At 54.2% G+C, this 25,793-nt stretch overlaps 1 protein-coding gene across 1 annotated transcript in view; it reads right to left on the bottom strand.

The window, feature by feature from the left end:
- Window positions 1-636: 636 nt before the first annotated feature.
- Window positions 637-25,793, bottom strand: part of CEMIP (cell migration inducing hyaluronidase 1) — a gene marked incomplete at both ends in the record, with an annotated part of 53,489 nt that continues 28,332 nt past the window's right edge. Inside the window, 17 exon segments of the mRNA XM_080691670.1 lie at window positions 637-764; window positions 2,405-2,505; window positions 4,627-4,784; window positions 5,667-5,753; window positions 5,846-6,050; window positions 7,699-7,884; window positions 8,487-8,698; window positions 9,312-9,527; window positions 10,628-10,808; window positions 13,652-13,807; window positions 13,888-13,923; window positions 15,459-15,590; window positions 16,474-16,559; window positions 18,021-18,149; window positions 18,857-18,926; window positions 19,861-20,066; window positions 23,769-23,978. Coding sequence (XP_080547796.1) covers window positions 637-764; window positions 2,405-2,505; window positions 4,627-4,784; window positions 5,667-5,753; window positions 5,846-6,050; window positions 7,699-7,884; window positions 8,487-8,698; window positions 9,312-9,527; window positions 10,628-10,808; window positions 13,652-13,807; window positions 13,888-13,923; window positions 15,459-15,590; window positions 16,474-16,559; window positions 18,021-18,149; window positions 18,857-18,926; window positions 19,861-20,066; window positions 23,769-23,978 — 2,499 coding nt within the window.

The raw sequence follows: 25,793 nt of genomic DNA, 5'->3' as shown, positions 1-25,793 counted from the left end.
TCCGGGTACAAAGTGAGAGCCCCGGGTTTCTGGAACCTCCAAACCACAAGGCCCTCCGAGAGTCACCCAGTCTATCCCAGCGCGCCGGCCGCAGTCTCTCAGAAGGCAGGCTACCCCAGAAGCAGGCCGGCTGGCCCCAGTTTGGTGCACTGTCTGCACACCCATCCCTACTCCCTGGTGGCCCTTGTTCACAGAACAACAGAGATTCGCCATGGGAAGGGGCTTTCCTCCATCTGCCCCAGAGCGCCTACTGGTGACATAGGTCTGCGTGGCACAGACCTGCAGGCAGCCTCCTGGTCGGTTGAGGCTCCTGGCAGGGCAGAGCGCTGCTGCCAGCACCACCAGTTTCCTGGTATGTCCCATCCCCACTGAAGAGGCACAGGTAGGCGAGAAGCACCACAGGGCGGCAGGAGAGAGGCTTCGCCATTGCCAGCACGCCCGGGCTGCAGGTAGATGCTGGAGTGGGGAGGGGGCAGCACTGGGGGCTCTGATATCCTTCCCTTGCCCATCAGGGCCAACGCCCGGCCTCCCAGGCAGCTGCTGGACAGGGGCCGGGGAACCAGCCATCCTGCCCCGCCCTGCTGCCAAGAGCCCCCGTCGCAGTCCACGCGATAGGCACCAGGGCGGCGGCTGTTCTCACAGTTTCCTCTTCTTCACCACAGGAACAGGCACGACTTGGAAGATCCTGGCCCTGTGCTCCTCCGTCTCCAGAGTCACCCAGGTGGGCCGGAAGCTGCCCTTGAAGCCGATAAATGCCAGTTTCTCTATAAAGCAATGAGCCACATGAGCAGACCGCTGGGGAAGAATGATCACCCACCCCCATTCATGCCAGGGCTCCCCTTCCTCTCCCAGTCCCCTTGTGCTGTGTCCCCCTAGGGCACTTTGGGCTCAATTGCTGTGGCTCTGCCTTCGATCGCCTGAGGTGTGTAGGAATCACCGGCACCTCATGCCACCTGGGCAGGCTCTGTGAGACTCAGGAGAGCCATGCACTATGGGCCTGGGGCCCAGCAAGCTCCCGGGAGCCAGCTGCCTGCCAGCCAGCCTTGTGATCATAGCCAATCCTACAGCCCCAGGTTGCCGCATGCCTGGTCACAGCACTGTCTGCAAGGGCTCATCCTGGGCTCGATCTCACCGCGGCTTCAGAAGGAGCTTCTGCGACACGGAATGTGTGGTGCAACTCAGACGAGAACTCTACCGGGAAGCTAGATCCTGGAACCCCATGCAGCGTTCTCTGTCTCCCATTTCAGAGCACCACTGACCTGGGGGCCAGGCTCCAGTCTATACTCAAGATGGCCCAGCCTAGCAGGCAGCACACATCACAGTGGGCAAGTGCCACTTTGACTTGGGCCACCTTACATAATGAGCTTGCACCAGAAGTGTCTTAATTGAAAAGACAGAAGCCTGAGAATGACTGCGGGCCTGGCCCCGGAAGGCTGCTGCTCCTCCTGTGTTCTCCCTTGGCTGCCTCTCTAGGCTTTCCTGTCCGCATTGGCCCACAAGCTGTCGTGTGGGAAGGAGAACAGCGGCACGCTGCCCACCGGCCCCTGGGTTCAGAGGCCTCGGGTTTTCCTCTGGTTGCTGCCTGGGATAAATATCTGTGTGATGAGTTGCTGGTGCTGGTGTTTTGTTTTGTATTTTGCTGAAGTACTGGAATTATAGGCATGTGCTGCTGCGCCCAGCTCCTGGTATCTTTTGTACTCAGGATGAAGTGATAGCTCAGAACCCGGGCTTAGGTTTAGGAAGGTTAAGATCTACGTCCTGATCCCAAGCAAGTGATAAAGTGTTTAATCTTTGGTTTCCTCACCCTAAGTGTAAATAACAGTACCCACTGGGAGGGTAGCTAACGAATACAACGCAATGGTGAGGCTTTTAGCAAGGTGTAAGGCCCAGTTTGTGTGCAGCCACAGTGATGCCATTATCCTCACCCCCTCTCTGCACAGGACAAGCTCAGAAGCCAGGAAGCCTGTGCTGGGCTTCGTCACAGAGAGCTGCCTGGCCTTGGACAAGCCACGTAGATTCCCTGGCTTTCAACTCAACCTATCTTAGAAGACAAGTGCAAGTTTTCAAATGGCAAAGGACCGTACAAATGGGGGTGTCAGCTAAAATACTGAGGAAGACGGTGGCCCCGGCCTGTCTGAAGATGACAAGGCCACTTTCCCGAGGACACCTTGGTTGAATAAAGGCCACTTTGTGGATGGACAAGTCCAGCACTCTCCTGTCAGTGTCTGCTCACAAGCTCTGATGCAGTTGCTGTATAATACAGGTGACACACTGCTCACCCGTCCCAGGGCTCTAAGGCCGTAGCCAGGGCTTGAGGGAAAGAACATTCTGGACTCAGGGGCAGCAGTGGCCTCCCTGAGGGGCGTTTGTTTCCTCCAATTTGCAGTCAATTGAAGCCCCTTACCTTTCAGTTTGAGACCCTTGCCTGCCCCCAGCTTTTCTAGCACTCTGGTCCACGGGCCTCGGGTGATGTATCTTCCCTTCGATGCCATGAGAACTATGGAACTGAGGAGAAGGGGCCAGTTAGGTGAAAAGGCAGGAGGCTTCCCGGGAGGGATGCCGGCTCATGTGCGACGTCCCCGATGCCCATCCTGAGCGCCCGTCCCACGTGTCTGCATCGGAGCAGGACAGTGTGCAGGGAGTACAGCACCTGGGTGCCGCACCGGCACCTCGCCAGGGCTGAGCTCGTGGCAGGACTTGGCATGCAAGCCTTCTTCTGAATGTTCTCAGTCCTATTCGGAAAGGACCGGTGGGAAGATGGCAATGGAGACGGCTGGGCAGGTGGAAGGAAGCAAAAGGGAGAGGAAGAGGCAGCTTGGGAGGCGGAGCGGACCCTGTCTGGAGCAACACACAGCACGCAGCCTTGGGGCCAGTCATGCTGGCATTACCCAGGACCTCAGAAGAACCACAGCTGACTCACGGCAGCCCTTCCACCCAGAATCTGCATTTTTTTAACTGCTAGTGACACTGTGCAGTTTGATGGAGGAGAATCCTACGCTAGGGGCTTCCTCCAGCAGCCATGGTTCTTTGGGGGCCTTCTTTGGGGCCCTACGCTTTGTGTGGCCCCGGCCCCGCCTCCCTGAGCTGCAGCAAGAGCATGGCCCAGTTTGAGATCTTTCTGGGAAGAGCATGATGCAGTTAGCACGTGCTCGGATGGACCTCTTACATTCCCGTCGCCTTACTCTCTAGTGAGGAAGATGTGCCTGTTTTGCAAATGGGGAGATTGAGCAAATGGTTACACAGTGTCTGAGAGGACCTGCCAAGGGTGAACCGGGGAGAGGCAGAGGCCTGGTGCACTGTGTGTGCCAGCCTGAACGTCCCAAATGGCAAAAGTCCAGCTTGGGTGCAAGGCATGCCCACTTCCTACCTGGGGTCATATTTAGGGAAAAACAGCCTCCAGAGTGAGCGACTCAGGCCAAGCCAGACAGGCAACAAGCACCTCCCTTCAGAGCAGAAACCAAACCAGGGCAGAAGCTCCATGGGGCCCCAGCTTGTATCTCAAAGGAGATCCATGACCACAGACCACAGTCCAGACATGGAAAAACTGCGTGGGATTTTGGAACCCCTGTTACCCCCCACTGGGTCCCCTTGGGAGCAGGAGAAAGCTGTTAACAGGCACAGGGCTTGTGTGCAGTTAGGACAGATGGGAAGGGAACTGGGGCTGGAGGGGGAGGCCAGGGGAGGAGGGGCGAGCGTTAGGGGAGAGGACTCATCCCAGTACATCCTCAGCATTGGCTCGCTCTGTTCCCAGGAAAATGTTTCCCTGTAGTAGTTTCATTTTAGAGCAATAGCTAATGCTGATGACTGTGCTAAGCCTCCAGTGGGGCTGGACTCGGGGAAGGCCGTGCCCACAGGATGGGGATCTGGCTTAGCTCACAGGCTTCTTGCCAGTGGTGTCACCTGGAGCCCACCCTGCCGGCCCAGGTCAGGCCTCTCTGCCTGGCTTCACTCCTCTGGCCTCAGCCCTGCACTGGCCAGCAGTCTCCCACAGAGCAGAAGGCCAGGGCCACCCCATCTGTATCTGGTGTGGGGGGAAGGCGAGGCAGAGTGGTGGCAGAGAGACCCGTGGACAGGGGAGGGCCAGCCCCAGGGAGGCAGGGAGCCGGGCTCCAGGTGCAGGGGACAGGGTGCTTCGTGTGAGCCTGGGCAGGGAGAGGAGCAGCACAGTTCTGTCCCGCTCTCTGGACTGATGCTAAGGATTTAGTCAGCACAGGAAAAACAGGAGGAGTGGCTGAATTGGGAGATTTTTTTTTAAGGATGAGGATTCAATTCCAAACAAAACATCCAGGAAGCATATCCAAGCAGCAGGTGGATGGAGTGTGGGGCTCAGAAAAGAGGTCTGAGGGGAGGATCCCAGAAGCCCCAGCCTATGCAGCGTGTAGGAGGCACAAGAAAGTGTTTCTCCGTTTCTGTGGGGCAGGCACGCTCCCCTGGGCTGTCCTACACTCACGGGAGCTCCGGCTCCAACATGAGCAGCAGGCGCAAAGGGTCCCCAACCCAGCATCTTGAGCTGTGGGCCAACTCCCCAGCCTCCCCAAGCCTCCCAGACTGGGAACCCAACCAAGGGCTCTGGAAGAGGCTTTGCCCTGCCACTGGCCAGTTCCAGAAACAGAGAAATGGACTCACTTGTCAGGGATGGCTGCTACATAGTTGAAGAGCTGCCACGGTATGCCCTGAAGGATGGGGTTCCTGAAGCTGGCATGGCTCACCACGTGCCCTTGGCTCCCATCAATTACCACCACCAGGATGCCGTCCTCTGTGCCAGGATACTTCCTCCCATCCACCTGCAGCCAGAGACATGATGAAGTCTGCTGAAGCCCCAGGGTTCTCCTGCCCACCCTGGCTGTTCAGTCCCCAGCCCAGTCTCTGCAGCCCTTTACAAGGGGTGAACATTGGCCTCCACAGAGGGGTCCACCTGGAATCTGTGATAGTGACCTTATTCAGAAATAGTGTCTTTGAGCTGGCATGGTGGTACATGCTTGTAATCCCAACATTTGGGAGGCTGAGACAGGAGGATCATGGATTCATGAACAGCCTCAGCTACTTAGTAAGGCCCTCTGCAACTTAGTGAGACCTTGCTTCAAAATAAAGAATAAAAATGGAGCTGGAAGTGTAGTTTGTAGGTAGCATGCCCCTGGGTTCTGTCACTAGTACCGCAAAAAAAAAAAAAAAAAGGAATTTCTTTGCAGATGCACTAATTACACACTCTCTCTCTGTCTCTCTCTCTGTCTCTCTCTCTCTGTCTCTCTCTGTCTCTGTCTCTCTCTCTCTCTCTCTCTCTTTCACACACACACACACACACACACACACACACACACACACACACACACCTTAATGTTAAAAGCATCTAAGGTTTTTAGACTGGGCTCTAATCCGGTGACAGATGCTCATATAAAGAAAGGCAGAGAGGGGTGTGATACTCAGACGCAGAAGGCAAGTCCACGTGAAGACAATGCGGATACATGAGCCTGGGATCGCCTGCAGCCGCCGGCAGCCAGAGAAGGCCAGGGACAGCTTGGAAGCCTCTGGAAGTTAGGACTCTGGCTGCCAGGCTGAGGGGCAGTACCCTTCTCTGTTTTAAGCAACCCAGTGTTGGGTTGCTGATTACAGCCCAGGCCCAAGGGGCAGCCTGGGCTTTGCCTGAGAGGCGGCACAGCTTGACTTACTTCAATATAGGCAAAGTCGTTCCGAAGGTGGAAGAAATGCTGCCTGGAGCTTTCCATCTTCACCTCCACGAAGTGGTCTTTTGTCCTCTGGAAAGCAAATGCACCAGGGCTGTGGGCAGGTCCGAGTGGGCTTCCCTTGGGGCCCACCTGGCGCGTGCAGGGGCTCACCGGCGACTCACCAACTGGGCACCCAGGAGCTTCTTGGGCATGGGCACGTCTACCACGGCCCGTTCTGCGAACCTGGGGTAGGCGGTGGCCGTGCAGTCACTGATGCCCGCGTCCCGGGGGATCAGGGCTTTAATCTTTATCCTCTCACAGCCTCTCACCGAGCAGAAGGCGAACTTCTCCCTCTCGTTCTGGGCTTTGAGCTTCAGGAACAGCAGCCTGCACACAGGAGGTGGCACGGGTGCTCACCCTGCGCTCAGAACCTCCTCCCCCCCAGACGCCTACTCATGCCAGGCCTGGGGTGAGACCCGACACCTCTGCAAAATGGAGCCGTGCCTACTAGAGGATCATAGGAAGTGGAGAAGTAAGATCATTGCAGTTCAGGTAAGGCCAGAGACCATTATGTCCTGAGGGTGCGCTCTGCACCGTGCAAGAGGACACAGCATCTCATCTGACCCCCAACCCTGTTCATACATAGTACTGTTACTATCCTCATCTGCTTGATGGGGAAACTGGCCTGTGGAGGGATGGAGCCACGGTTCTGTACCCGCCATTGTGCCTGGTGGGGACGTGATATCAGTCTTCCTCTCTTTATTTTTCTCCAAACAATAATACTTTCTTTCATTCCATTTTCTTTTCTGTGTGTGTGTGTGTGTGTGTGTGTGTGTGTGTGTGTGTGTGTGTACTGGGGAATTGAACCCTGGGGTATTCTACCTCTAAGCTAAACCCCTAGCCCTGTTTGTTTATTTATTTATTTTTTTTCTGTTTTGAAACCAGGTCTCACTAGGCTGCTGAGGGCCTCACTAAGTTCCTGAGGCTGGCCCCAAACCTGTGATCCTCCTGGCTCAGCCTCCCAAGTATTGCAATTATAGGCGTGCATCACTATGCCCAGCTTATGCTCTTTATTTTTAATTTTAATCTTCCCTTCACCAAATTGATAGAGCCATAGCTTTATTTTTTAAAAAAGATAAAGTGCTGGGAATGTAGTTCAGTAGCAGAGCACCCCTGTGTTCAATCCCCAGTACTAAAAAAAGTAGAAAAATGTCCATAAGATAACCTTTGACCTTCAGTCCCAGGGGTTCTTTTATGGCTTTGGAGCTGCTTTTGCATTCTGATGTTGTTAGGCTAAATTTGCTTTTAGGAGAGGAGACCAAATAGCTCCCTTGTCTCCATGACCAGGTACCCCACTTCCATCATAATGTACGTCAACTAGCACTGTTTAGTGAAGGCTTGTGCCAGGCACAATGGCGCACACTTGTAATCCCAGTACTTGGAAGGCTGAGACAGGAGGATCCCAGGTTTGAGGCCAGCCTCAGCAATTTAGTGAGATACGGTTTCAAATTAAAAAAAAAAAAAGTAAAAAGGGCTGGGGTGTAGCTTGGCGGTAGAACATCCCTGGGTTCAATCCTCAGTACCAAAAACACAAAAGGGATCTGCGTACAGACAGCTCCGGGTTCAGATCTAGCTGTTCCAACTTTGCCCTGTGGTCTCTAAGCAACATTCTCCTGTTTTCTCTGTATCTTCTTTCCTATCTATAAATTAAAGACAATATCATTTGTTCTAGCTGGATTTGGAGAGACAATATACCATGTTTTTTTAAAATTCTTATTTTCTACTTTCACTATTTTTCTGAAATACGTAAATTCCCCACAATCCACAGGTATATTTAATATGGCGTGTATTCCTTCCAAATCTTAACAGCTTCTAGAAATGTCACCAGTGCTTGGACAGTCAGATTTAGCATCAACGGTCCCCAGGAAGGTAACCTACATTGTTGGCATTAACCACCTGGTGGCTCTGAGGATTGTGGGAAGGCCCGGACAAGACCAGGCCAAGCCTCTCTCCGCAGCCAGCGGGAGCCCCTTACCCCGAGTCCTCATCCCAGTAGTAGTGGCTCCTGCCCGGATAGCCATGCTCCACTTTATCCATCTGCAAGGTCCTCACGAAGGTGCCCGTCTTGGAGGTCTGCTTCAGCAGGCGATTGTGGACATCAGAAAGGATGGAGAAGGTGGTGCCTCGCGGGTAGCAGAGCCCCACTCGGATCCAGTCACCCCTAGGACCAGAAGCAGAGTCAGTTCCAAGTAGGGACATCCAGGCTCGGGGCCCTGGGGCACACTCAGAAACAGAGAGACCATCTCATCTGAGGAATACAGAAGGCGCCTAGTTGTAGTAGTGTTGGAGGAGTGGGAAGCTCGTGCCTGCTTCAAGCATTAGGCTATGGGAAAGGCATTCCTTCAGCTACAACGCCCCCCCCCCCTTCCCGGCCTGTTCCATGTCTGGTCTGCTAAGTGTCTTCTCACAGTCTGTGATGAGGAAATACTGCACCTACAGATACTCTGACATGATGCACAGCCCCGCCCAGGTGCCCCGGCCCGGCTGCTCTCCCTCACGCTGCCTCCTTCCCCTCCTAGCAAGATGGCAGCAGTAGGACCCAGAACACCTGTCACGTACTCAAGGGTCTCGCCCCACCTGCCCTGCATTTCTGGGAGGTAATACTGCCCCTATGTCAAAGGCAAAGGGACCCGCAGTCACCCACGCTGAGGGAGCTCTCAACTCCTGGATGACGTGACCCCCAGCTTCTTTCTGCAGGACCATGTAGGCTAGCCTCATCACCACCGCCTGTGCTCCCCAAGAGCCACCCAGGGAACCGCTCACTTGTTGAAGTTGATGAGCCAGATGGCGAGCTCGGCGGGGGCCGTCTGGTCCCAGTGGATGGTGTAGCCCTTCTGCAGGGTGACAACCGGCTGGTACTGCTGGTAGTGGGTGCTCCTGGTGAGCGCGCCCTCCAGGAGGAGAGGGTGGCTGGGGAAGTCATTCTTGATGATCTTCATCCGCAGGTTGCTGCTCTTGTAGGCCTGAATGTACATCTTTTAACACCCAAAAAGGAAAGGCATGAGGAGGCCGTGAGGTGGGGTGGTTCCAAGAGCGTCTGGTTATTGTCTGACCTCAGACGGACTTCCAGAGGCTCTTTGTCTTCCCAGAGCCCTTTTTAGAGGCTTGGAGGAAAGAAAGGCCAAATAAGGGGACATCTCCTTCTGCCAGGGATACAGCTGTCTTTGCTATCCAACTAGCTCTTTCTGTCATCCCTGGACCATGCTCTGCTAAGGAGCTCCCCAGTGGAGTCTCAGAAGAGCTTACTTAATAGTTAGATGGCAAGTTCTGGGGAAAGGAGGGACATGTAGAAGGAGGAGGGAGAGAGAGGACTTTTCTAATCCTACTGCAAAGGCAACAAGTGTGATTGACAGCTGACCTGCCTGCACACCTGGGCTTAGGTCCTGCCCCTCCCTCAGCGCTCGGTGCCCAGCCCCTATGGGGACAGGGCATACTGCATGCGCCTGCTGTCTCATTCAGAGAAAAAAAGCTGAAGGCAAGACCTTAGGCACTGAACCCCGGGGACCCAACAGCCAAGGAAAAAGAAAACTAGATTTCTGCACAGCACAAGCTGGACAGGCCAGATGCTGGCTGAGCACCGGTCCCCACCTGTGCAAAGCGCCCACTGCAGATGGCACCTCTCCAGTCGGGGACATGGATACAGTCTGGGTGCCGGACCAGCCAGTTGTCCTCCTTGGTGAGGTAGGATCCAGGATACTCTGACACAGAGCCATCGGCGTCGTGGAACACTGACGTCTTATCCCCGTCCATGTCCAGCTGGTTGAACCAAGGCCCAGGCTCTCCAAAGAACACTCTGGAAGTAATCTGAACAGAGCCCAGGAAAGTTAGGCTGGGCCAGAGGTGAAGGCAAGCTGTGGCCGTTGTCAGGCCAGGGCGAAGTTTCCGATTTCTGCTGACATTACAAACCAGCCAAGCCCAAGATGCTCTGGGCACTGTAGAAACCTGCGCTGCTGACCTTTCAGAAGGCCCAGAAAGAGCCAAGCATTCAGTGAGCAGCTCCCACACAGCAGGAGCCTTGGCCTCTGCTCCCTAGTGGCTGGTGCTGGGACGGCCCTGGACACTGGTCTGCTAGGCAGGCCTGCTGACTGCAGAGACAGGAAGGGGGCTGCAGGGAGTGTGTGTGAGCAGGACCGGGTGGTGGTGGGTGGGTATGAGGAAGGGCATGGGTGCAGGCATGCTGAGCTCTTGGGGCTTCAGGAAGATGGTCCTGCTGTGCAAGGACTGCTAGATGTCTGTGACTGACTCTTTCAGGCTAAAGTGACCTGAGGCAAGAGAGTCAGTAATTTAAGTTTTGTGTCTTTTCCCTGCACCTGCTGGTGCTGGGCAGAGAGGAAAAGGCGGAGGCAGGGAGGGGGAGGGGAAAAGGATGGACAGGCCTGGGAACCCACACCCCAGAGACAAGGCACTGAGATGGAGACCTGCGGGTCTCACGTCCCGGTCTCCTGGCCCTCCGCTCTGGTTGTTGGCTCTGTCTATATCCAGGAGGCCCCTGTTTACATTCTGCTCTCAGGATGAGACACAACATCTTTGGCAAAGATTCCCCATGAAAACTGCGAGGTTTTTTGAATCCTTTGTACCAAGTGAAGTGGCCCAGTCACAGTGCCCAGCGTGGCAAAGCCTTGGAGCACAGCCTCAGCACCCTGGGCCAGCACGAAGTGCCTGCTGAGGCACCCAGGGGCTCGGAAGGGAGCGCAGTGGGTGCTCACACAGATGTGACCCGCGGGGCAACCCATGCTTGTATTTTTCCAGTCTGGATGCTGAGCAAACTGGGACGCAGCCCAGCCGGCTTGGAAGTGGCTTTTCAACCCTTGTGGTGGTGGCAACAGCTCAAACTCTAAGCCCAGGGCTTGTGAATCACCATCCGAGGCTGGGCTTGGCCGGGACTTGGCCCGTGCCCCACTCACCGGCACGTCCTCGAAGGCCACGCTGCTCACTCTGTTGTGCGGGCAGCTCTGCCAGGCATTGTTGAGGCGGAAGGCCAGGGCACTGGTGTGCCGGCCCTCCAGGGCTGCGAACTTCCGGAAGGTGCAGTTCTGGATGTTGACGGGGCCATCATAGAACTGGATTCCTCTGATTGGAAAATTCCTATGGCATCAAGGAAGCCAGACATTAGTTTGAAGGTCATGTTTGCCTTTTCTCTGGTGGATGGTCAATCACTAAGCCAAACATGAGGAGGGAGGAGGGGAATGGGGTGGAAACTGGGAAAGGCAAAATGAGTGATGTCTGTATGGATGCCTCTAAGGTGAATGGTAGGAGAGACTTTCTGAGTAAACCATTCCTGATCCCTCCTCTGGCAGCTGCCCCCATTCTAAATCATTACTAATTCATTAATTCATTCACTGCATGGACACAGTAAGTGTCAATGAGTGATTGCTGGATGAATAATTGGGCAGATGGATGGTAGATGGATAGAAAAAATGGTAGATGATGGTGAATGGATTGATAAATGGTAGATGGGTAGATAGATGAATGGTGAGAGGGATGCTGGATGGGGGAAGACAGGTGGATAGATGGATTGTGGGTAGATAGGTGGATGGTAGATGGCTTGATGAATGATGGATGAATAAATGGTGAGATAGGTGATGGAGGGGTAGATGGGTAGATAGGTGGATGTTGGGTAGGTGGATGGATGGGTGGATAGAAGAATGGTGGGCGGGTTGGTGGTTACACGGATGGGCAGAAGAATGGTGGATGGTGGGTGGTGGATGGATGGATGGATGGATGGATGATACAAAGGTGGGTGGATGGATGGATGGATGGATGATACAAAGGTGGGTGGATGGATGGATGGATGGATGATAGATGGGTAGGTAGATGGATGGACAGATTATAAATGGGTATACTGATGGACACCAGATGGATAGCTTGGTGGTAGATGGATGGATGGTACGTGGGTGGGCAGATTGGTGGATAGGTAGGTGGTGGAGATGGTAGATAATGGATGGATGGGTGGAAAAATAAATGGACAAATGAATATCTATCTAGTTGCTAGCTTGGAGTTTAGGAGATCGTCATCCATTCTAACATTTCTTCCAATTTTTCCATCATATGAGGAGTTACTTGGGTAAATAAATACAGTAAATACCACTAGAAGGTGCCAATATCATGTCCCTCAGGAAGGTACTACTGTTAGTAATTATTGCCTTGGTTTTAGTTGCTATAACAATTTAATCAAATTGAGACGCAGGGAAGTTTCTCCTTGTGAGTAAGCCTTTCAGTTGGTAATGTGCTGGTTTGGGAAACAGAGGAGAGAAGGACAGAATGAAAGGTGATTCAATACTTGCAGTGCAAATTTCCCAGCATCCCTAGAGGAAAAGGCAGCCCCTACTGGTGTGCCAGACTGTGGAGGGGGGGGGGCCCAAGAATGCCAGAGGAAGGAAATGGGAAGAGGCAGCCGGTGGGAGATGGGGACAGGAGGTCTGAAGAGGAGCCAGGGCCCTGGCCTGGTGGGAGGAGGCTGCTCAGAGGAGGTTCTCCCATTGGCCTCAAGCTCCTGAGCAGGGCAGGGGAAGCCAGGGCCCTCGGGAGACTGGGCCCTGATGGCCTCTCTTGGGCCTGGCCACAAATTTAGGCTTGCTCCTCCTCCAAGCACAATATATGTGCTTATACTAGTGTCTCTTCTTCCGAGTCACACACTCCCCTTCCACAGGGAACATAAAGAGAAAAAAGGAGGGAAGAAAGCAGAAGAGGGATCTATCCCTGGGAAGAGGCCATAATCCCCACTCTTCTACCTGGAACCTCTCTGTCCCAACATGGCTCTAGAGGAAGTCCCCACTCACGCCAAGTTTGCCTCCAGTTTATATTTATGACTCAACCTCCTCACTGTGAATCCTGACTCTCATGGAGTGGCTCCGTGCGTTTGTCCATTTAAGGTATTTTTAGGGACGGCCTATTCTTGCTAGCTCTGTAGATTCTAACCCAGTTCAGGTCAGTATGGATCCGCCATGATTAGGACAGCACACTCCTAGGTTCTTGCTTTCAGCTCAGGCGAGGGACCTGCCTGAGTTGGACAGAGCTGTCAGACCTCCATGGACAAGACCGCCTCTGGAAGTCATCAGAGCACTCTGGCCCTGGGAGGCTGGGAACTCTCTGCAGAGAGCCTTGAATATGCGGATGCAGAGTCACGTGGGGAGAGACAGAAGGGACCACTACATCCTTAAGTGAGATAGAAGCAAGGCCTCAAAGCTGTGCCCTGGGGCCCTCCTTTGCAGAGTCTTGCTGGATAGTCACCAGTGCTCTGCTCTTGGGTTGCCTGCTTTAGGGCGGTGTATATTTTGTATCCTAACTCTAATAGCAGGAATCATATTTAGGCTGGCCTCCAAATTGCAGCCCACTTTCCCAGGCTGTACTTTCTAAGGAGCTGACCAGTTCAGCCACCTGCTCATCATCGGCTTTCATTTAAATCCTCCAGTAGCAAAGCCCGTGATGCCTCAGGGTGGCCTTGCTCTTTTGTACTAAGCAAATCCAATGGGTTGGCAAGCCTTTCTTACATTATTCCAATCCTAACCATTCGGCCAGGAAGGATGAGACTTGTCTCCTATGGGACCACAAGGATGAGCCCAGTGTCCTGAGAGACTGTAGGTTTTGCCACCTCCTGCACCTCCCTGTAGGAATGCCTGGCCTGACACTCGCTCTCCCAGTCTCCGCAGTGGGTAGCACAGCCCAGTGCACCTGCTCACAGCCCTCACTTTGGACACCATGTCCCCATCAACAAAGACCTGGATCCTATCATGCAGTCAGGTGTTTTCCATCTCCCCCTTTCAGATTGCACTCCTCAATTACTAGCCCCTGTCCTTCCAGTGGCTGCACCGAGTGGAAGACTGCGGGGTCATCAGCAGGGAGCGGCCACCCATGAGCTCCTTTGCTTCTCTGGCTGCACTTAGGTTAAGTCACATAAAACATGGTCGTGACCATGGCTGCAAACCTACTGGCCAATGGGGAGTGTCCTCCCACTGTGGTCCAAGCCGCCTGGGCCCCAGATCCGGTTGTCCATTGTCTCGGTCCCCACGTTGCCACTCTCACCCACGAACAAGCTGTTCTTGATCTCCTGCTTAGAGCCATCATCATAAGGGAAGGTCCCACCGCTGTGAAGAGAAGATGCTTGGGGTGAGCTTCCAGAGAGGGGCTCCCTCAGAGGTCCAGGCACCGCGACAGCCGCTCTTACCTGGCCAGCGTCAAGCCAATGCCATTGTCTGCAAACCTGGGGACAAGAGCAGAGAGTCAAAGTGTGCTCCTGCTCATAGCCAGAGGACCTTAGCCTGCCCTTGGAGGCCAACTTGTGGGCCATATGGGGGAGAACTGTATGGAGCAGAGGGACCTGCGATTCTCTATTCCGCACTGCGGGGGACGTTCTGGACCCCCTCCCACTCCGAGGCAGAATGCCTGTGTTTGCTGGCCTTTGATGGCACCTTGCTCTAGCTGCCTGCAGGCTGGGTGCCACTTGTTCCCCTCTTCTACCCACCACCTGCAAGGTTCCAGGGCTAACTGGGGCAGAGCAAGGAACAAGGAAAACCCCACTCTCGGGTCAGCACTGAGCAAGGCAGAGATGTGGCTATGGCTCCTTTCACTCCCTGACATCCTCACAGCTGTCCCGGCCTCAGTGATACCAACAGCTAATGTCCCAGTTCCCCATGGAGTCGGGCAGGTGCTGACCCCGAGAAGAGTAAGAAGAGACCTTGCAGTCACACTGTGCTCATCCGGCCCATGCCCTGCTGATGCAGCCCTGAGGTGTCCAGGTGCGCATGCTCCTGGGAGGAAGGCTGGGCCTACTAAGGGAGCGCCGCGGGGAATCTGAACTGAACCCAGGTCTGTGCTGCCTTCATCCCTCTGGGTGGGGCAGTCTCCCTGCCTCCTTCCTGCCCCACACATCCATCCAGGCTCACCTTCTCCAGCCGCCACCTTCCCCAACCTTCTGCTTCCTACGCTCCAGAGACTGCATGGAACCTGCAGACCTGGGCCACATCTCACCCTCACATCTATGGCCCTGGGAAGTCCTCATCTCCCTTTGGCTCTGCTGTCCCAGTGGGTCATGGTGGCCTGAATGTCCCCTAGCTCCTAATGCACTCTTTTATACACTGACTACTCTTTCAGGACACATGCATTTTTCCTCTTTTTGGACATCTGCCTGGCTCAAATTGGTCATTGGAGGCCCACTTTTCTAACACACCCCGATTCCTGTCTCCTAGAACCCTGGCTTTGCTCCATGTTGCCGCCCCCAGCACACTCCATGGTTCCCCATACTCCACTGTGTCCCCGGGGACCCCAGACACACAGCTTCCACCCCCCCCCCAATCCTGTGACTCTAACCAGCCACACTTCCTGCCCATGCTTCCAAAATGTGGGACATTTCTACTGAATATTCCCCAAGCATCTCAAATACAGTGATCTCCCACACAGGCTTGGTCACGATCCGCAAGCTCAGAGGCAGAGAAGTTCTCGTCCTATCTGGACTACTGCATTGGCTCCTCAGCTGTCCTCCAACTCTCATCCTTTTATCTGGCAGATACTGGAGACATCTCCCCAAAAGGGCCACACTGGCCAAACGACCTCCAGAGAGTGAAGCTAGTGACCACTACCCACACATGCGGCACGGGGGGTCGCAGCCAGTATGCGGCTTTTCTATTGTTTTTTATTATTCTGGCCCCTGCCAGGCTGGGAAGCCCGATCAATGCCAGCCTGTCTGTTTTCCTCCTGGCCTCGTTCACCCTCTGCCGTCCAGCTGGCACCCCCACTCACCGGCAGCTGTCTAGCCACACGTCCCCGCCACGCAGCCAGGCCCCGTGGTCCTGGTTCTTGTAGGCCAAGAAGTGTTTGATGATGGCCGGCTCTCGGGGCTTCAGTGGGTCAGCATCCTGGTGGGGGCTGTACCTGGAACACCATGCGAGAACATGGGTGTGGGGGTCCCGGGCTGACTCCCTTCAGGGCTCCTGACTCCGCTTCAGGAACTCCCAGAGACAGCACTGATGGAATAGAAGCCGGCTAGCACCACCTGGTTCTGCACTGAACTTCCTGAGCCCACTGTGGAGGCCAGAGGGCTGTCCCCAGGCCAGCCCATGCAGGGTACCAGCACTTTTCTTGTCCATCAGCAGCCCTGAAAAGTGGGCCTCCACACAGGCTCCCATCACAGAGGCCAGTTCAGTCAGCCAGTCTCAAGCTGGCCTGTGTGGAGCCCACATGGCCCAGAGGAGAGGCTGAGACGCTAGCTCTCCTGCTTCCTGGCAGGCTGCCTTGAGCCAGAACCTTTCTTGGACACTTCTTAGCTACAGGATGGGGTGCTGAGCCTGGATGCACATGGGTGTCCCACGATGCTATCATGAGATCACACAGCTCAGACCCTTCGGAGGGCACTGGCTTTGCTGATGGTCGTGATAGCACCTTTCAAAAGTAACCTCTGGCTTACAGCTGAACACCAGGCCAGTTGATAGGCACGACTCGGGTTCTTTCTCATTGATTTGTGGTAAGTAATCCTCTCTTCTCTGCACCCTTATATTCCAGCCTAGCCTATCATGGCTTTGGCTATTCCTGTTGACTGACCAGATACTGTCTTTGCAGAAGGCCCTGGGAACTTCTAGAGATTTCTGTCTGCCTTTAGCTACTAGAGCCTGACTCCTAATTCAGACTTTGCTCTGCTCAGATTTTCACTGGGTTCCTGTGACAGCCAGCTCAATGCCCAGCAGGCTTGCTAAACAAATGATGCAGGAGGAAACTGGACAGAGGACACCAGGATGGGCACAGCATCCCCAGGACTTACCTGGCTGAGATGATGGAGAGGAAGGGCCTTTTGTCTTTGGCTGAGGCCTCAGTGGTTTTGACTCCATTGTCTATGATCATGCCAGCCTGGGAGATGATATACAGGGAAGTGTGAGCTGCCACAGCAGGCCACGGACATCTTCTCTCACTCTGCCTTACTGCCACATACTACTTTAGGGGTCAGGGTTTAAACCCAGGACCATTCTGTCTCTGATCTACACTCCAGCCTTTCTTTCTCTCTCTCTCTCTCTCTCTCTCTCTCTCTCTCTCTCTCTCTCTCTCTATTCCTCCCTCCCTCCCTCCCTCCCTCCCTCCCTCTTTCTGTGGTACTGGAGGTAGAACCCAGGGGTTTTCCCACCTCTCAGACCTATTTTATACTTTATTTGGAAACAGGGGCTCACCAAGTTGCTGAGAGCCTTATTCAGTAGCTGAGGCTAGCTTCAAACTTGTGCGAGCCTCCTGTCTCAGCCTCTCATGTGCTGGGATTACAAGCATATGCCATCACGCCCAGCTGCTTTTTTATTTTGAAACAGAGTCTTGCTAAGTTGCTGAGACTGACCTCGAACCTGTGATCCTCCCACATACTGGGATTACAGGTGTGTGCTCTCGTACTCTTCAGTGTACCAATAAAACCAGCATTGACGGAAATTGGGAGTCTGCAGTGAGGAAGGTGGAGAACCTGCTCACTGTCCCATGGAACTGCCCTGCAGCTCGGTCCCTGGTCACAACACGGCCAGGGTCTCCTCTCTCTGTCCCAGCTCATGGCTCCTCGCTGTTCCTACCCCACCACCCAGGCGTAAAGTACAGGCTGCTCTAAGAGCATGTCTTTTCTTTTTGTTCTTCCTGGTTGGACATAAGACATTACCCTCTAGGAGCTTCCATTTCCTCACTGTACTAGGAATTGGACCAGAGCACCAGCCTATCCGTGCCTGGCCCCAGCATCCTCAAGACCACTGCGACCCTAGAGCACTGTGTCTGTCTCAGCCTCACCTGAATACTGCATCTTGTGGCTCTGGCCTCAACTGCTGTCCTATCAGGAGGCTCCTGTCTGAGTGGAGACCCCAGCCATCATGGTACCCCCTCACCTCTTTCCCAAGCACCTTGCTTACTGCTAGGCACTCGAGAGATAGCAAGGATGGAGGGATTTCTCGATCACCTGCCTACATAGGTCTGCTTCCCAAAAAGCAAATGAGGAAGGAGAAGGCAGAGGAGCTGGTACCACCCTCCTTTCTTCTGAGCCATGCCTGACTGCTGAGCTGTGGGTCAGGATTAATTTTCCATAGCCAGTGCACCAATCCCCACAAGCGAACCACAAAATCAAGTCAGGGGCTCAGCCCGGGGCCTTGAGAGACATGGAGGCCTGGTGGAGCGGGGGTGGGGGCTGCTCCTGACAGAGACCTTGTGGAGATGACCACTGCCCAGGCTCGGAGGCCACTCTGCCTTTCTCAGATCATGGCCGGGTAAACATCTGCAGGCCAGAAGGGGACCACACGCACACAGGCACGCACACACGCACACAGCCTGGGAGGCGGGGCTGGGAGCGCCTACCCGGTAGTTGGAATGTGCTCGGTTGTTGTAGAATTTCCCCAGTGGAATGTGTTCCGAATAACCTGGGGAGTACATGCCCACAGAGGGGCCTGTTGGCACATGGTGAAAGATGAACCAGAATCCAGTCTCCTGTTGGGGCAGGCATGGGGAGAAAGCCAAGGGTCAGCTCCAGTAGCTGTGGCCAGGGTGGCCCAGGGGCTGTGCGGGAGCTCAAACAGGCCTGCCACCCACCTCCACACAGCCTCCCGTGGTCCCAGCCCCGAGGGAGACAGTGGAGCGTCTGAGACAGAAGTAAGTCCTGGTCCACCCTGGCACTCAGGAGCCTCCTCAGAATCATCCCTCCCCATGGCCAGGTGTCAATCATTGCAGGCTCCTCCTGGTGCAGAGGGAACCCCAGTCAGGGCCGGGTAAGTGCCCCAGGGAGCCAGCAGTGCCAAAAGTTGTGTCAGAGCCAAACAGTATAGACAGAAAACGTCCTGCCCTGGGCATCCTCACCCTCTCTGCCTCAGTTTTCTTTCTCTCCAGTCAGATAATAGCATCCAGGCCAAATTGCACGTACAAGAGTGTACCTGGCACCACTCTAAGGTAAAATGCTTTCTTTCTAATGACAGGTTATTACAAAGTGTCTGACACTCACTATCTGAGGTGGCCAGGTTAGGAAGTGACCGAGTGGTCACTAAAGCCACGCTGCAGCACTCCCGCCAGCCCCAGGCTATTTCCCTCCTCCACCACAGCTCAGAATACTGCAGGAACTCAGGACTCAGGACACACGTCTTTCCAGGGCAACCTGCACATCTCCATTTCCCTTCCTGCCAGGGAAAGGGGACTCTGCTCACCTCTGACCCTGCGGCAGCACAGTTTATGAGGTTGTTGTTGGGGTTGGCCATCCAGAAGGTGGACACGGCACTGCAGGGAGGGACAGGCATGGAACGGTGTCACATGAGGGTCACTGGCACTTACTCTCTACACGGAGGCCTGTGCCCGATGCTCAAATATGGGCTCAAAGATGTTCATGTCAGATCAAGACAGCAGTGATTTCCCCATCTGAAACCCAGTGTTCAAAGACTGAAAGGGCTCTTCGGTAGAAGTAGTTCAGGGTAAGCCTGGGACTGGATCAGCAAGTAGGACCCAGAAGAGGAGCCGCTTCTATAGGGCAGACTGTGCACTCAAAGGGCGGCCTCTAGCTCTGTCTCCCAGTCTCTCTGTCTTTCCCTTTCTGTCTCTCTATCTCTCTTCTCTGTCTCCCAGTCTCTGTCTTTCTGTTTCTGTCTCTCTGTCTCTCTGTCTCTGTCTCCCTGTCTCTCTGTCTTTCCGTTTCTGTCTTCCTGTCTCTCTGTCTTTGTCTCCCTGTCTCTCTGTGTCTTGTGGCTAGACAGGGATCTGTGTGGCTGGGGCCATTATGTCCCACTGTGGGAGCCAAGACGCTGCCCGCCGCCTCATCTCAACAATACACTCACTGTGGGATATTAATTAAAGCCCTGGGTGGGAATGGTGCTTCTCGCAGACAGACCATGTGCTTGAGGCAAGCTGAGCAGGGAGGCACCTGTTTACTCTTGGGGAAGCTGGGAGTAGCAGGCACTTAAGGACTGTGAGGCCCGTACCTCTCAGGAGCCTGGGCTGAGGACGTGAGGGTCAGGGTCAGGGCACGGGTCTGCAGGACTGTGTATGGGCAAGGTAGGGTACTCACGTCCTGCCTGGACTTGGGGTGCACCTGGGGAGGTAGGCAGGTGAGCAGGATGGGGCACTTGCTCACATCCTGCCCAGGCCTGGGGGTACACCCTGGGGAAGTGGGCAGTGGGCACAGCCCTGTGGGCTGGGCTTGGCAGGATGGGGCACTCACTTGCAGTCCTGCCTGGGCTTGGGGATGTACCCTGGGTAGGAGTCCTCGGTAATCATCTTGCACATCTTGCTATCGCGGTCAGAGGGCAGGAGGGTTCCAGACTTGACGAGGAGGCCGAGACAGTGGTCAAAAGTGTTGCGCTCCTCTGGCCCGTCTTCCGTGAAGAAGCAGTGGCCCAGAGAGTTATAGCCCACAACATCCTTGACCTGTGGGGAAAAAGGGCCCTTTCACTTACAGTTCAGTTTCCATGTGCTCATCCAGTCATTCAGCAAGCATTAACTAGTGTCAGACACAGCAGACCCTGTAAAGAGCACTGGGGGTTTAGAGGTGAGCATGACTCAAGTGCCAGAGGAATGGAGAGGGAGGGCAGGGGCAGGAATGGCCACTCTGAAAAGTTCCTTCCAGCTGGGCACTAATCCCCTAAGAGGAGGCCTGGGTGAGGCCCTGTGAACCTCATCTGAAGGGGACATAGCGGAGGAGGCAGCTTACTGGAATCTACGGTGGGGGTCCCAGATGAGAGCCCAGTGGGCAGGGCGTAGGAGACCCACCGTGGTCAGTGTCTATGAAGATCCACAGCCCTTTGGCTTGTAATACACAGGAAACCACATTTGCAATCCCTGGTTGAGAACCAGAAAGGGGCACAAACTCCAGATCTCCATTTGCCTTCTTGGAAAGAGTCAATGGGGAAGCAGAGAGCACATCTGAACAGAGAGACGGAGGGCGCGGGCGGCATATTCAGCAGGTCTCCTGCCCTGGCTTCAGGCACCTCTCCCCACCACAAGATCTGGGACTCGAACTCCATGTACCTGCCTCAGGCTGGGCTCTGGAAGATCCAAGAGCCGCTCAAAGCCAGGCCCTGCAACTGTGCATACTTCAGGGCCCTTCGGGCACACGGGGCGGGGTGCCATCCTGCACAGAGGGTGTGCTCCCCACGTGCTGAGAAGGTGCTGTCACGCACCCTGGCAGGCACCATCCTGCACAGGGAGGATGCTGTCCTGCACACCGGGGGAGGATGCTGTCCCACGCTTGCACACACGGGTGTCTGTGCTGTCCATGTACAGAAGAGACATCCTTTGAGAACCCTCCCAAACCAAACCTCTCTGTGTCTGAGCACGGGGCTGGCCTCTTCTACTTTTTCATTTTGCTGAAAACTTACCCAATCCTCTAATAGATTCTTTTTCTCTTAGCGAAGAGGAAAATGAGGCCCAGGGAATTAAAAGGCGTGTCCAAGGTCACACGGCTGTGCGTGCAAAGCCCTGGCTGGAGCCTGGTGTTTTAAGGGAGGCTCCACACATACAGCACCTAGTTCCAGGCAAGCTGTCACCCATCTGCCCCCCATCTTTGGCAATAGGCAAGGGCGTCATGGAAACCTGCTCCCTCCTTCAATAGGCATTTCAGTAAGCCATCCAATGTGTGCTTCTGTTCTTCCTGGTGAGCAGGAAAGTTAGAGATAAATAGCCTCCTGCTAGAGAATGCCCAGCCAGGCCCCCGCCGCCTACCACTGCTCTTCTTGAATTCCACCTGGCCATTGGCCCACTGGCTGCCTGGAGCCCAGGTCGGGTGGCTAATCTCTGAATGTGAACAGCATTCTTTTTCTAACAAGCGCCAGCCAGCCAGCCCGGGAAGAAGTTCCCTGCCAGACCCAGAGCTGTGCTAAGAGGCCAAGCCTCATTGGCAAAAAGAGAAACAGCTTGCCGGTTGGGTGCCAAACACTTACACGTGTTATCTCCTGGTACCTTATCACAGCTACACATCTACAGATGACAGGCCTCTTCTCCCCAGGACAGATGGGGACTTGATTCCCATCTGTGGGGCTGCATGACTCGCGTACCAATCACAAGAAATACTGCCTCTCACCTTGGCTACTTTTCTCCCTTCTAGGAATGAGACCAGGCTGGCACGGGGTCAGTGGGGAGCGTGGGGAGGCAGAGGGCTGGCTGCGGTTGGAGTCAGAGGCACAAGTTCAAGTTTCTCCTGGAATATACACTGGCTGAGCAACTGGCCTGAGGGTTCCTCATATGAAGAGGGATCTCTGAAGTCCTGTCAGCTCTGATGCTCAGTGTTACACCCCCTTAGAATGGTCCCAGGACTGGGATGAGGGAGGGAGGGAGGGAGGGAGAGGGAGGGAGAGGGAGGGAGAGAGGGAGGGAGGGAGGGAGGGAGAGAGGGAGAGAGGGAGGGAGGGAGGGAGGGAGAGAGGGAGGGAGGGAGAGAGGGAGAGAGGGAGAGAGAGAGGGAGAGAGAGAGTGAGAGGGAGAGAGAGAGAAAGAGAGAGAGCGAGGGAGAAAACGAACAGGAGGGGATAGGGGAGAGAAAGAGAGAGAGGAAAAGGGAGAGAGAAGGAAGAAGAAGAAGAAGAAGAAGAAGAAGAAGAAGAAGAAGAAGAAGAAGAAGAAGAAGAAGAAGAAGAGGAGGAGGAGGAGGAGGAGGAGGAGGAGGAGGAGGAGGAGGAGGAGGAGGAGGAGGAGGAGAGAGATGAGGAGAGAGAGAAAATAAAGAAAAGGAGAGGAAAGAAGAGGGTGAGAAGAGGATAGATATATAGATGATAGATGACATATACACAGACATATAAATAGATGACGGAGATACACAATAAACAAATGATAGAGATATGGGTAGATGGGTGGATAGATAATTGGGCCCTAAATGTTTGGTGTCATTTGACCAACTGTGATGCCATTAGATTGGTGACCACTTGGCTGAAAAGAAAACTGAGGTTCAGGGTGGTTAAATGATCCCAAGTTCCTATGACATAGACTGCTGATCAAGCCCTTGGACCAGGCCCTTCTAGACGGGGCTCCAAAGCCCATCCTTGCTTCTCTACACGCTGGGAAGGTTTGGATCAACTCTCAAGGCACAGAGACAGCAGCACTCCTTCATGATAGAAGAGCGCCTTGGACAGAACTGGCAGTGGCTCCCAGTGGCATGCCAGCAGCTCCCTCCTCTCCCCAGGGCCCCAAGCCCTGTGGTGAGCTGCCTTCTGCTGCACTAAACAGGGTCCCGATTCAGCTGTCCACAGGGGCCAGCGGGCAGTGAGGGGAATGACTAGGGCTTGGGGAATGTGCAGTAAATAATGGGCAACAGGCCAGAGCTGTGGCTCCTGGGCCGCCTGGCTGCACAAAAGGTTTATCTGACTTCCGAGAGAAGCCCGGAATCCAGACTTTTATGCCCTGTCTCAATTTTTAGGTGAACTGTTCTCTAGACACAACACAAAACGCATCTGGTGGCTGGACTCAACCTGCAAGGTGCCCTTCTGTGACTTCTGGTTTTAAAGTGTATAAAGAATGAAAGTTTAGTTCACTTAAGAAAGTGTAGCTGTCGAATTATCAATTCAGTGTGAAAATTATCAAACATTCCTCTCCATACCATATCAGCCCAAAAATAAAAATGAAACCCACAGCCAGAGGCTGTCACGGTGTGGTGTCTGGGTTTCAAGTGAGTAGAGGACGTAAGCTTATAGTTCCTACAAATGAGGACCAGGTTAGTGTAATAGTTACATGAAAACCCAGGCCAGCCTCTGGCATATGAGCAGCTTGCTTGGAGAAGATCTTACTGTAGCACTTTCTCTGAACGAATTCTTCAATGGGTGCCACAGGACAGGGACCAGGGGAGCTCAATTCTGGGGCAGACGCCACCACCCAGAGCCTCCGCATGAGCCTCCATCTGCTCTGGCAGATCCCTACGCGTGGCCACAGACCAGCCCTGGATTTCACATCCTCCCAACAAGCAGCCACTGCAAACTATTCACTCACCCATCCCTGCGCTCTACACCTTCGGGGAGGGCACCCCTACTTCTCTTTCCTGTTTGGAGGGTGACCTGCTGACAGTTGATATTGTCCTAAATTCTAAGCTAGGGACAGTTCAGTCGCCCTGGTCCAAATCCATACACTGGTCCCAGAGGCACTTACCAGCAAGCCATTGGAGCCGTGCACCGTGACGCAGCGGGAGAAGGTGTGGTGGATGGAGAGGTCCCTGATGTACGTGGGTGGGTCGTAGCCGCCCCTCTCGTCCACATCTCCAGCCAGGTGGAAGTGAATTGGGTACTGGCCCACCAGTTGCTGCCCCATGTGTTTCAACTCCACGCCCTCCAGATGCACCGCCTTGAAACCCAGAGCCACCTGGAGAGGACGGTAAGAGTCAGAGGAGCCAAGGAGCTTCTCACCCTGGCTGTGCCCCCATCCCTAGAGGGCAGAGCTATATTCCGTGGTGCCCAATCAGTCCCTACCCAGCAGTCAGGACATCAAAGATGCCCTGTGCGCATGGGTTGGGCTGCACAGCCTTCTTCACCAGGCAACTCATTGCTAACAACAGAGGGTGCTGCAGGGAGGACAGACCGCCTGGACCCAAGGTGCCCAGCACCGCTGTGCACCGCTGGGGCTTGCTCTGACCTTTCTTTCTGCTTACTGAGCCGCTGGGTATTATGGAGGAGGGATGGGCCTGAGAGAACTTGGGAGAACTGGCAGAAAATGTGTGGAAGGAGTTGGGAAATGGAGATCAAGGAGGATTGTGGGCAGCAGGATACCGTGTCGCCGTCCACCATGAGACGTTCTGGCGGACGGTGGGAGATGTTAGTGCTGAGACCTCGCCACGTGTAAGTGGGTGGGTGAGAGGTGGGTGCCCCCCACACTCTCTGCACGGTATTCACATGCTCAGGGGAGCCACTGGCCCACAGATGCCTGAGTTCCTGGAGCTCACAAAGAAAGAAAGCAGTTGGAAAGTGCTCCCCCTCAAAAGCCGGGCTCAGCCAACTGTGAGAAGAGGAGGATGCTAACAAGCCAGTTATTTCACCCCAAACAGACGTCAACTGCAACACCAACTCCAGTAGTGGATGCCTGAGGCACTGTGTTGAGAAGGATTCTGAGGCCTAGTTTGGGCTCAGTGGGCAAGAGTGAGGCCTCTCAGGATCACTTTCGACACTGGAAACGGGGCTTCGCGGCTTGAGAAATACTCCTGCCATTGGCACTGTGATCTTGCTAAGGAGCTTCTCAACAGCCCCCAACCCAGACCCAGGAAAGGGCTGGAAAGGCACAGATGTTTTTGGGTGATGACTATTATGGGAGAATGTTACTAATGTTCAACAAGCAGGGCCTGGAGCGACAAGAATCATGTGGGCCTGCGCGACACAGAGCCATCTCGGGTAAAATGCCAGCAGGTCCCGTGTCCACTCCATTTGACTCTGTTAGTCTCCTCAGAACTACAAAAGTCTTATCCTGCCAAGCATGCTAGCACACAACTATAATCCCAGTGTTTGGGAGGCTGAGACAGGAGAACTGCAGGTTCAAGGACAGACTCAGCAACTTAGCAAGGCCCACAGCAACTTAGCGAGACCCTGTTTCAAAATAGGAAATAAGCCAGATGTGGTGGAACATGCTTATAATCCCGGTATTGGGAGGCTGAGACAGGAGGAACTCAGGTTTGCGGCCAGCCTCAGCTACTTTAGTGAGGCCTTCCACAACGTAGTGAGACCCTGTTTCAAAATAAAGAATAAAGATATAGAGCTGGAGGTAAATTTTTCAGAGGTAGAATGCTCCTGGGTTCCATCCCCAGTACCACAAAAATAAATAAATAAATAAATAAATAAATAAATAAATAAATAAATGGTCTAGAAGTAGAGTATCTCTGGGTTTAATTCCTAGTACCAAAAAGAAAAGAAAACTCTTGTCCTTTAAGGAACATGACTAGCTTCAAGAGAATTCTCTTCACAGACTCCAAGATAATATTACACTACCTGCATCCTGTTGGGTGTCCCGTGCTACTCAACAGGCATTTTGTACACAGATGTGAAAGAAATCCTCTTTGAGCTTGATAACTGGGACCCTGAGCTTCCAAGGAAGGGATGTTACTTCTCTTTGCTGCACAGGGGGAGCCGCGCAGCTTGGGGTGTCTGTCTCTCCTCAGCCCCTACCAAGAGACCTCAGGCACATGATACCATG

This window comes from Muscardinus avellanarius, assembly GCF_963383645.1.
Source record: "Muscardinus avellanarius genome assembly, chromosome: 3".
NCBI lineage: Eukaryota > Metazoa > Chordata > Mammalia > Rodentia > Gliridae > Muscardinus > Muscardinus avellanarius.
Note: the sequence above shows the minus strand (reverse complement) of the source record. Positions and strands in the feature narration are given on the sequence as shown.